We start from the raw sequence: 12634 nt of genomic DNA on the forward strand, positions 1-12634 counted from the left end.
TTGAGCTACACCCCAGCCCTAATTTTTATTTTTAAACAAGGTCTCACTGAGTTGCAGAAGGCCTAAGTAGCTTAGGCTGCCTGCAAACCTGGATCATCCTGTCTCTGCCTCCCAAATGCTGGGATTACAAGTGTGTGCCACCACACCTGGCTAGGAGGTAAGTTTCTTTTGGGGGCAATAAAATATTCTAAAATTAACTGCACTGTTGCTATACAATGTTATTATGTTGTGGTACTGGGGATTGAACCCAGAGACTACCTCTGAGCTACACCCCCAGCCCTATATTTTATGGTGGTACTATTTTTTTTTCCGGCACTAAGGATGGAACCCAGGGTCATTCTACTTCCAAGCTACACCCCAGCCCTATTTTTTATTCTTTATTTTGAAACAGGGTCTCACTGAATTGCAAAAGGCCTAAGTAGCTGAGGCTGCCCTTGAACTGTGATCCTTCTTTCTCAGCCTCTCAAATGCTGGGATTACAAGCCTGTGCCGCCATGCCGACTCCAGCCCTATTTTTAAATTTTGAAACACGGCCTCCCTAGGTTGCTGAGTATGACTACTTGCTGAGGCTTTCCTTAAACCTGCAAACCTCGTCTCAGCCTCTCAAGTACTGGGATTACAGACTTTGCCACCATGCCCAGCTGTGTACTTTAAACGGGTAAATTTTAAGAAATTGAGAAATAGTAATTACCCTGAGATGGTGAGATGAAGTAAAAAAAAATTGCTAAATCAGGCGTGGTGGAGCACGTTTGTAATCCCAGCATTTGGGAGGCTGAGACAGGAGGATCGAAGTTCGAGGACAGCCTCAGCTACTACTTAGTGAGGCCTTTGCAACTCAGTGAGGCCCTGTTTCAAAATAAAGAAAAATAGGACTGGGGGTATAGCTTGGAGGTACAATGCCCCTGGGCTCTATCCCCAGTACCACACAAAAAATTGCTTATTTGTATTTTATTTACTTATGGGATTGCACACAGGTGCAATCTATGAGGTATACCCCCCCAACCCAACTTTATTTTTTGATACTGAGATATATACCCCATCCATTTTTACTTTTTAGAAACAGGGGAGGGGAGCACTAAGTTGCTGAGGTTGGCTTTGAACCTATGATCCTTCTGTTTCAGCCTCCCAAGCACTAAGTTTTTAGGCATGCACCACCACACTCAGCTATTTTTTTGCAGTACTGGGAATTGAACCCCAGACATTCTTTATCTGAGCTACACGCCCAGCCCTGTACTTTATATTCTTTTATTTTATAAAACAGGGTCTCATTGCCGGGCATGGTGGCCCAAGCCTGTAATCCCTGCGCTTGGAAGGTGGAGACAGGAGGATCATGCAGGTTGGAACGCAGCTGTGCTGGCTTAAGAGACCCTGTTTCCAAATAAAAAGTATAAAATAGGTCTGGGAGTGTAGCCCGGAGGTAAAAGGGCTTCCAGGAACCCCAGTACCACCAAACCAAACCAAATAGGGTATCACTAAGTAGCCAATGCTGGCCATGAACCTGCATTCTCCTATCTCAAATACTGGTGTTACAGGCATGCAACACCACACTTAACCTTATCTGCATTTTCTAAGTTTTCTATAATCACCCTATGTAAGTGTTGTCTTTACAAAACAATGCTGAAATCTTAGGAAATAGAATAATCACACTCATCTTAAAGGCCAGGAAACCAATTCATTTGTTTAGAAGGGCAGGAGTAGAATGAATAGGTCCAGAGCCAGGCACAGTGGTATATGACTGTAATCCCAGTACTTATGAAGATGAGAAAGGAGAATTGCAGGTTCGAGGAGAGTCTCAACAAATAGCAAGACTCTTATCAAAGTAATGAGATTCTGTTGCAAAAATAAAAATAGGTTTGAGATTATAGCTTGGAGGCAGAATGCCTTTGGGTCCAACCCTCAGTATCATAATAAATAAATAAATGAGTAGGCCTACAGAACTACAAGTTCCAGCCTAGTTTCATCTACATATTCTAGAACAATTCCTCAGGCAAAATGGTCATGACTCCAAGAACCCCTGATGACCAGTTAATAAGGGTAATAAAAATAAGGGATGTGACATACTAGAGACAACAAGTACGCTTTTGAAGCTCAGGCCCATTTTTATCTGGCTAGTGCCTTTCCTGTGTTCCAGATGAAGGGGAGGAGTTGGCTCAGGGTTGGTTTTTCAGGCTATACACTCTTGTCTGACTCTCACAGAAGGCACAAATGGAGTAAAGCAGCTGCTTTTAAAATGCTTTATTAACATTGACTTGAACAGCAAAGTGTGGCGAACAGGACTAGTTGTCCTCTTTTGTCTTCACAGAACAGTCACCACAAGCAGCACAGGACATCCTAACAGCTTTGGCTGCTGCTCTACAGCCTCTTAACTGTGGTGGGAGATGACGGCAAACAGCAGAAGAAATCCCCGTGCAGCTCAACTCACATATTACCTGGGAAGCTGCAGGTAGGGAAGCAGCACATAGAATCTCAAACTGGAAACAACAGTATGTATCAGGGTGACCCAGTCTGAAACTGGGCTATTGAGGTCTACAATTCAATGCACATTTTCTTCATTTAGGAGGGAAACATATTTAAGAATTTGTCACCTCTACATTGATCCTCACCCACTTATCTGTAGTCTTAACAGTTGGTTGTTATTTTTGTCACTTAAAATTTTATAACTCACTTTAATGGTTCAGAAGGAGCAAAACATCTGTATATGTAATCACAGTTGAAAAGGGAAGTCAATGGAATTACTGAATTAGAAATGAAGAAAAGATTTACAAGAGAACAAAGACCTATAGTTTAGATTTAAATGATGGTTTCAGAATAGCATAAATGTAAGGTAAAGAGACTAGTCTTTGAAGACCAAAGCCAACAGCTATTTTAGTGCATTAACATGCATTTTACAGCCACAACGATGTGCCTGGCACTGATTCCAAACATGTCCAGCAGGTCACTAGGTCTTTCGTTCTGAGGTACTCTCATCACTGCCAGCTGACGAACCACAATGTCAGGCTCCATGGAGACGGCTGCACAGACAGCTTCCCCAATACCACCTAGGGAAACAAGGGCATTAGAGAATTTTCTGGAAGTGACTAGTGAGCCTTAAAGCACCATGACATAGAGACTTTTCAATTTTCTGGCTCCCAGGGGAACATATTTTCACTAGTGACTGATTCACATAAGCAATATTCTCCAACTGGCCCAAAGAGTTCTCATTCTAAATTCCAAGTCTCCAAATTGTTCCTACCCTCACCTATAGCAAGGGCTTCTTCTAGTCTGGGCTACATGGATTTGGGGGAGGCAGATATGTTGAGCTCAGATTCTTAAAATTGTCAGGGATGGCCAGGCGTGGTGGCGCACGCTTGTAATCCCCGCACTTGGGAGGCGGAGGCAAACCAGCCATGCTGGCTTAAGAGACCCTGTTTCCAAATAAAAAAGTATAAAATAGGTCTGGGAGTGTAGCCTGGAAGTAGAAGGGCTTCCAGGAACCCCAGTACCACAAAAAAAAAAAATTGTCAGGGACTGTAAAACCAAAAAATGTGTAGAAGAGAGTGACTGGCAGGCCCAAGAGGCCACAAACTTGCAAGGTCAGACCTCAGCTGCTACAGGTTTCCTGCATTGCTATGACACTTTCCCTGCCAACAAGGATGGTCCTTGCCTAGACTGTTTGTACAAACATTGCAGACTAAGTTTAACACCTTTCTACCGGGCGTGGTGGTGCACACTTGTAATCCCTGTGCTTGGGAGGCTGAGACAGGAGGATCCCACAGGTTCGAAGCCAGCCTCTAGTGGCTTAAGAGATCCTGTTTCCAAATAAAATATAAAATAGGTCTGGGAGTGTAGCCTGGAGGTAAAAGGCGCCTGGGTTCCATCCCCAGTACCACCCCCCCAAAAAAAAAAACCTTTCTGTCAAGAGTTGGGCATTTTGGTATGGGGCTGGCAGAGGGTGCCACAGTGAACTTGGATGCTGAAACAGAAACTTAGATGCTGAAACAGAAACTTGGAGGATGACACTGGGCGTGGTGGCGCACACTTGTAATCCCCGCTCTTGGGAGGCGGAGACAGGAGGATCTCGCTGGTTCAGAGCCAGCCTCGCTGGCTTAAGAGACCCTGTTTCCACATAATAAAGTTAAAAATAGGTCTGGGAGTGTAGCCCGTGGGAGTGTATCCCGGAGGTAGAAGGGCTTCCAGGAACCCCAGTACCACCACCAAAAAAAAAAGAAAAAAAAAAAAAGAAAGAAAGAAAGAAACTCGGAAGATGCTGAAACAAAAACACAGAAACTCGATGCTGAGTCTTTAGTGGGTTTCCCTGGGCAGAAATGAGTCACATGGAAAACATGCTCTGTGTCCCACATGGAGGTCAGAGGATCCTGGGGTGGGTCCCTCCAGTCTTCTTCCAGGGCTTGTGTACTGCTGGACTGGGATCACCCTTCCCATGATAAACCTCAGCTAGGATGGGCAACTGCATGTAGGGGCTGGAAGAGTTGGTAGAGAATCACCTATCATGATGAGCACTTGAGGCCTTGTCATGAGGACATTCAGAACTCCTCATGGCATCATATCATCTGCCCTACCTCAAATCTCCCCAGGCCCAGACATCATTCATTCCTCTCTCCAGGGTATGTACTCTTCCTACATGTGCTATATTCTTTGCTTGTGAGGCATTTTTTTAAGAGATGGGTAATAAAACTATCATTCAAAACTCAAAAAAAACTTTAGAGCTTTTTGTGAGATACCTGTCCAGTGCTTAGGTAGCACATCTGTGTTGCAACTGACCCACCCTGGCAACTGGGGATATGCAAGTGCATAAGAATGCTGAACCACAATCAGGGAACCAGTCTAAGTGGATATTCTTGCAAAGAGCAATAATAAGGTACATTGGGGCTAGGACTGTAACTTGGTGAGAAAGCACTTGTTTAGCATGTGTGAGGCTGTGGGTTCAATACCCACTATCACAACAAAAGGTCTGCTGGGTAAGTGGTAGGCTAGCAGTGATGCCTAGAGAATGGCTCATCTTGTTGAGAAAAGCAAAAACACTTCCTACTAAAATGATTTTTTTTCAGTACTGGGGATTGAACCCTGGGGCATTCTACCTCCGACCTTCATGCCCAGCCCTATTTTTTATTCTTTATTTATGAAACAGGGTCTCACTAAGTTGCAGAGGATCACACTAAGTAGCTGAGGCTGGCTGTAAACTTGTGATCCTTCTGGTTTCCCAAGTACTGGGATTACAAAGGCATGTACCACCACGCCCAGCTTTAAAAACAAAGTTTTTCTGAGTGTGATACTGGGACTTGAACCAAGGGGCATTCTACCACTGAGCTACACCCCCAGCCCTTTTTAGTTTGAAATAGGGTCTCACTAAGTTGCTGAGTTTGACCTCAAACCTGTAATGCTCCTGCCAGCCTCCCAAATATGTTATAGGCATGTGCCACTATGCCCATCTCTAAAGTAAACATTTATTTATTTATTTATTTACTCACTCACTCATTTATTTATTTATTTTTGCAGGACTGGGGATTGAACCCCGAGGCATTCTACCTATAAGCCACACCCCCAGCACTATTTTTTCTTTACTTTGAAATAAGGTCTCATTAAGCTGCAGAAGGCCTAAGTAGCTGAGGCTGTTGGCAAACTGTGATCCTCCTGTCTCAGACTCCCAAGTACTGGGATTACAAGTGTGCACCACCACACTCAGCTTAAAATATTTAAAACCATTCCCAACACCTGAACATACCTTCTGGGTAGTGATCCTCCACTGTGATAATCCGACCACCTGTGGCTTTTGCATTGGAAATGATGGTGGCAGTGTCCAGGGGTTTAACGGTAAACAGGTCAATGACACGGATAAAAATATCTGGAGAACAGCAATACCAATTGTTAGAAAAGCAGACTTAGAATAAAGAATATGCAGGAATAGAAATAAAAAGACCAGTTGGGGCACATGTAATCAATGAAGTTCTACCTCTTCCCAGCTTCAAGTTAAACATAACCAACGTACCTTGTTTACAGAGATCAGCAGCAGCCACTAAGGCTTCGTGCAGAGTAACTCCAGCTCCAATAACTGTGACTTTGTCATTGCTGCTGTGGCGGACAACCTGTTGTAGTGCCAACACAATGTTGGGGTTACTCTGTACAGAGTACATCTCAATACAGTGCCACTCCCTAATGCTAACAATTTTACTCAATAATTTACTATTAAAAGGTTCAATCAGATGCATTTAAAATACAAGATACACTCTTTGTTAAGCCCCGTTAAATTTAACAAATTCATCTACTTTTTTTTGCGATACTAGGGATTCAACCCAAGGACATTCTACCTCCAAGCTACACTCCCAGCCCTATTATTTTTTTTTTTGGTGGTACTGGGGTTCCTGGAAGCCTTCTACCTCCGGGCTACACTCCTAGACCTATTTTTACATTTTTATTTGGAAACAGGGTCTCCTGTGCGATCCTCCTGTCTCTGCCTCCCAAGCGCAGGGATTACAAGCGTGCGCCGCCACGCCTGGCTATTTTTTTTTTTTTTTGCGGGTCTGGGGATGGAACCCAGAGATATCTGACCTCCAAAGCTACACCCCTGCCCATTTTTTTCTTTATTTTGAAACAGGGTCTCACTGAGTTGCGGAAGGCCTAAGTAGCTGAGGCTGTCCACGAACCGCGATCCTCCAGTCTCAGCCTCCTAAATGCTGGGATTACAAGCATGTGCCACCACGCCTGGCTTCAGCCCTATTTTTTATTCTTTATTTTTTGAAACAGGGTCTCATTAAGTTGCCGAGGGCCTCACTAAGTAGCTGAGGCTGGCTGTGAACCTGTGATCCTCTTGTCTTAGCCTCCCAAGTATTGGGATTATAAGCACGCACTGTCATGCCCAGCCATCTACTTTTTGATTTATTGTGCAAAATTAAGTTCTTATATATAGATAAAATTACCCTTTTTTTTCTTTTCCTTTTTAGTACTGGGATGGAACTCAGGAACATTCTATCGCCAAGTTAAACCCCTAGACTGATTTTATTTTTCATTTGGAAGGGTCTCACTAAGTAGTAGAGGGCCTTGCTAAGTTGCTGCGGCTAGCTTCCAACTTGCAATCCTCTTGCCTCAGTCTCCTGAGTACTGTGATTACAAGTGTGTCCCACCACACCCAGCTGACTCTTTTTTTCCTTGTGCCTAGTATGAACAAAACCATAAATCAATCCCTATTACCACAAAAATACACATATACCCATGTATATACATATATCTATGCTCCCTTTGCAAAACTCAGCCATTTAAACCCCATGCCATGTATGTTACACATGCTTTAACTTATACCCTTTACCATTGGAAAACTTACTTTTTGTCAGGACCAAGAAAATTTTAGGAAAAACAGACAAGAGAGACAAAAAAGCTCTGCAAACTATTCAAATGCCAAGACACCTTGCTCCCACAAAAATCAGATGTATGATAGAACCTGTAGTTAACACCGAGGGGAACACTCCACATTTCCATTCAGTGATGTTTTCCAGTCATCTTGATGGCACACAGTGGGCATTCCTGGAAACAACTACCACTACAATCATTCAGAGCCAAGGCAACACTGTCCTGAGTAGTAGTGGCTACAAATCTGGAGTGGCCTAGCCCTTTGCAATCAAGTCTGATGTTGTACTCATTTCGGTGGTACAGAGGATGGAACCCAGGGGCATTCTACCTCCGAGCTGCACCCTAGCCCTATTTTTTATTATTTATTTTGAAACAGAGAGGGTCTCACTGAGTTGCAAAGTGCCTCACTAAGTAGCTGAGGCTGTCCACAAAATGCGAGCCTCCTGTCTCAGCCTCCCAAATGCTTGGATTATAAGCGTGCACCACCACACCTGGCTCTGATGTTGCACTCTTTTAAGAGTTGCTATACATATATCACATAACTAAGAAGAATATTAACATTTAAAACCGTGTAAACAATAGCAGGACACAGGCCGGGCATGGTGGCACATGCTTGTAATCCCAGTATTCAGGAGGTAGAGACCAGAAGATTACGGTTCGTGGACAGCCTCAGCTACTTAGTGAGGCCCTTTGCAACTCAGTGAGACCCTGTTTCAAAAATAAAAAGACTAAAAACTAGGGCTAGGGGTGTAGCTTGTAGGTACAATGCCCCTGGGTTCCTTCCCCAGTACCGCCAAAAAAAAAAAAAAAAAAAAAGCAGGACACAGAACTTGTATATAAAGTATGAGCTCAATTGTATGAGATAGGCATATATGTTTAGGAAAAAAGCAGGAAGTAAACATGCCAAAATAGCCAGAAGTCTGGCCCTAATTTAGAGTGAGGACAGTCAGGAACTTCCTCTAGACTGATGGTTTTCCTCACATGCAGCTTATACAGGCAGGCAGAGCAGGTAGGAGGTATACCCAGAGATTGTGGCTGGGCTCACTGCCTGTGCCTGAATCGTGGTCATAGTTCTTTGGAACCATGGAGCCTTGAGCAAGCTGATTACTTTTCTGATCCTCATCTATAGCCAAGGCTAATCTGAGCTTCTTAAACTCTTAGGAGAATACCATAGATAGGAAAGTACTCAGTAATGCCAACCTGTATATCAAGAAGCCTGTAGGTCAGGCTATCTTAACATGTGCAAATTCAATCTTAGAGCTACAGAATCTCCACTGGCAAGATGTTTCATGTTCCCTTTTCTACCTGGCTTTAGGTCTGTAAAATCTGAACCTAGCTGGGCATGGTGGCGCATGTTTGTAATCCCCACGCTTGGGAGGCAGAGACAGGAGGATCACGCAGGTTCGAAGTCAGCCTCACTGGTTTAAGAGACCCTGTTTCCAAATAAAAATGTAAAAAATAGGTCTGAGAGTGTAGCCCAGAGGTAGAAGGGCTTCCAGGAACCCCAGTACCACCAAAACAATATCAACAACAACAAATCTGAACCTAACAGATATATTACTCATCTGGACTGTTCTATTTTGTTTAGATTGAGGCTGTGATAAATTACAGTTAACACACTCTGGTGCCTTCAAATTGTTACTACTTTAAGAATTCAGCAGCCAGGCATGGTAGCGCATACTTGTAATCCCAGCATTTGGGAGGCTAAGACAGGAGGATCGCAGGTTCACAGACAGACTCAGCTACTTAGTGAGGCCTTTTGCAACTCAGTGAGACCCTGTTTCAAAATAAAGAATAAAAAATCAGGTTGGGGGTATAGCTCATGGGTAGAATGCCCCATGTTCCATCCCCAGTGCCACACACACAAAAAAAGCACAAAAAAGTAAAAAGTTTGCCAGGCATGGTGGTGCACACTTGTAATCCCAGCATTTGGGAAGCGGAGAGTGGAGGATCAAGGTTCATGGACAGCCTTAGCTACTTATCAAGACCTTTCACAATTCAATGAGATGCTGTTTCAAAATTTTAAAAAAAGAGACTAAAAACTAGGGCTGGGGGTGTGTAGCTCGGAGGCACAATGCCCCTGGGTTCCATCCCCGGTACCACCAAAAAAAAAAAAAAAAAAAAAAAAAAAAAAAAGCTCACCAAAGAGATTCCACTTGGAAAGGAGAAAAGTACAGGTCAAGCTGAAATTGTTAGAATGTTCCTTCTTGGGAAAAGTAGGCAAAGGTCACAATTGATTTTTAAAACAAGAGCAAAGAAAGGAAGATGTTTTGACTGTAGGAATGCTTAATTTGAAGTTTAGAACAATTCTCTTCACATAAGTGGATACTAAGGATACAAAATCATCCTGGAGAGTTTAAGCTCTTACCTTGGCCTGACCGACTTTAAAGGTTTCTTCTGGAGTGTAAATAACTGCGGTTTCTGGTCGGCTAGTTCTAATGAAACACATTCCCTAGGGTGTAAATGCAAACCAGAAACAAAGTTTAGAAAGATCAAACTAACTATAAATTTTCAATTAATAGATCATCAGAAAATGGGACAGACAAAGGATGTGGTGGTACATGCTTGTAATCCCAGTACTTGGGAATATGAGACAGGAGGATCGTAGGTTCAAGATCTGCCTCAGCATAAGTGCAAGGCCCTCAGCAGCTTAGTGAGACCCTGTTTCAAAATAACAATAAAACAGGGCCAAGTGTGGTGGCACACACTTATAATTCCAGCATTTGGGAGGCTGAGACAGGAGGATCACAGTTTGCAGGCAGCCTCAGCTACTTAGTGAGGCCTTCTGCAACTCAGTGAGACCCTGTTTCAAAATAAAGAATGAAAAATAGAGCTGAGAAGTGTAGCTTGGAGGTAGAATATCCCTGGGTTCCATCCCCAGTGCTACAAAGAATGACTATATACATACATGTATTCATTACATGTGCAAACTCATACATACATATATACATAATAAAATAGGGCTGGGGGTATAGTTTAGAGGCAGAATGCCCCTAGGTTCAATTCCTAGTACCACACACAAAAAAATAAATTTTGCTACAACATAGCTTGTAATGTTTTATCTTTAAAAAGGTCTTAAACAAGTAGCATATAATGGCGCACGCCTATACTCAGGAAGCTGAGATAGGAAGATCATAGGTTTGAGGACAGCATCAACAATGTAGTGAGACTCAGCAACCTAGATAGACCTTGTTCCAAAACAACAAAAGTAAAATAAAAGAGGGCTGAGGTGTAGCTTGGAGACAGACTGTCTCTAGGTTAGATCCCCAGTACCACCACCACCACCACCACCACAAAAAAAAGACCTTAAGATCTTAAGTTAGCTGCAGTGGTGCACACCTGTAATCTCAGTACTTGAGAAGCTGAGACAGAAGGATGGCAAATATGAGGCTAAGGTGTGGTAACTTAGCAAACCTTGTTTCAAATAAAATATAGGCCAGGTAAGGTGGTGCATGCTTGTATTCCTTTTTTTTTTTTTTTTGCAGTTCTGGGTATGCAACCCAAGGGCATTCGATCTCTGAGCTACACCCCTGCCCTAGTTTTTATTCTTTATTTTTGAAACAGGGTCTCACTAAGTTGTGGAGGGCCTAAGTAGCTGAGGCTGGCTGCAAACCTGCAATACTCCTGTCTCAGTCTCCCAAGAACTGGGATTACAAGCATGTGCCACCATGCCCGGCCTTATATATATTTGTGGTACTGGGGTTCTGGGCTACACTCCCAGACCTACTTTTATACTTAAGAAAAAACTTGGAAACAGGGTCTCTTAAGCCAGCGCGGCTGGCTTCGAACCTGCGAGATCCTCCTGTCTCCGCCTCCCAAGTGTGGGGATTACAAGCGTATGCCACTACGCCCAGCATCCTATTTTTAAAAACTGTACTCTCAAAAAGTATTTTAATGGAACTCTGTTATTGGTATCATGATTCTAAAGTTCTTTGTTTTTCTATTGTACTCTTTTTAGTTCACATCCTTTTTTATTTTTATTTTTCTGGTGTTGGTACCTCCAAGCTACACCCCTCAGCCCTATTTTTTTTCTTGTGGTACTGGGGAATTGAACCCAAGGGCATTCTACTTCCAAGATCTACCCGTGGCCTTGTCTTTTATTCTTTATTTTAAAACAGGGCCTTACTAAGTAGCTGATGTTGGCGGTGAACCTGTGATCCTCTTGTCTCAGCTTTCCAAGTACTGAGATTACAAGCATGTGCCACCATTCCCAGCTTAGTTCATATACTCTTAATCCTCACTTTCTTTTTCTTTTTTGTGGTACTGGGGATAGAACTCAGGGGCATTCTACCTCCAAGCTACACCCCCAGCTCTATTTTTTTATTCTTTATTTTGAAACAGGGTCTCACTGAGTTGCAAAGGGCCCAAGTAGCTGAGGCTGGCCACAAACCACAATCCTCCTGTCTCAGCCTCCCAAATGCTGGGATTACAAGTGTGTGCCACCGCGTCTGGCCTTAATCCTCACTTTCCAAGTAGGAAAACATCTCACAACTGAACAGTGACACTTCTAACATTTACGATTCTAGAGATATCTATGTATGTGTTGTAAATACTTAGAAAACTGCTGCAATCTGCTTTGAGTGTGCCCTGATTATCTACGTAGGGAGCATGGAGTAAGGTACAGGGCTGGGGTTGGTGAGGAACTCTGGTTAAAAACTACCTGGAGAGGTTGGAAAGATACATTCCCTTACAGCTGAGGTCTTGGACAAGAACTTGACTCTGACCATTTAATGTACTTGAATGAGATCTCAGGGGAAGCATATGAGGTGTAAGCTCTGTTGCTCAGGCTGGTTTCAAAACTCTTGGCCTCGCCAGGCGTGGTGGCGCACACTTGTAATCCCCGCGCTTGGGAGGCGGAGACAGGAGGAGCGCACAGGTTCAAAGCCAGCCGCGCTGGCTTAAGAGACCCTGTTTCCAAAAAAAAAAAAAAAATAGGTCTGGGAGTGTAGCCTGGAGGTAGAAGGGTTTCCAGGAACTCCAGTACCACCACCAAAAAACCCCAAAACAAAACAAAACAAAAAAACCAAAACCAAAAAACTCTTGGCCTCAAAGGATCCTTCTGCCCCAGCCTTCTGAGTACCTAGGGCTATGAATGTGTGTCACCATCCCCAGAAGGTGTGTCTTAAGTCCCCCAGACCTCGCGGTGGCTTCAGAAGTGCCAGCTCTCCTGGTAGGCCAACACATTATGGTGTAAGACTCCAACTGGAGCCTACTCCTGCTATCGTGTAAACTTTATTTGTTAAAATTCTTACCACTTACAACCCTGAGAGGACTTCCCATTTCTTGCCCTGAA

The 12634-nt window shown here is 43.5% G+C and overlaps 1 protein-coding gene across 2 annotated transcripts in view; it reads right to left on the reverse strand.

Annotated features, from left to right (window-relative positions):
• Positions 1-2865: 2865 nt before the first annotated feature.
• Positions 2866-12634, reverse strand: part of TKTL1 (transketolase like 1) — a gene marked incomplete at its 3' end in the record, with an annotated part of 38591 nt that continues 28822 nt past the window's right edge. For both annotated transcript variants that reach the window (XM_080719468.1, XM_080719469.1), the window contains exons 10-13: positions 9710-9793; positions 5987-6083; positions 5723-5842; positions 2866-3038 (exon numbers count right to left, since the gene is read on the reverse strand). In XM_080719468.1, the coding sequence (XP_080575594.1) occupies positions 2866-3038; positions 5723-5842; positions 5987-6083; positions 9710-9793 (474 nt within the window). The remainder of the gene's footprint in view (positions 3039-5722; positions 5843-5986; positions 6084-9709; positions 9794-12634) is intronic.

This window comes from Muscardinus avellanarius, assembly GCF_963383645.1.
Source record: "Muscardinus avellanarius genome assembly, chromosome: X".
Taxonomy (NCBI): Eukaryota; Metazoa; Chordata; class Mammalia; order Rodentia; family Gliridae; genus Muscardinus; species Muscardinus avellanarius.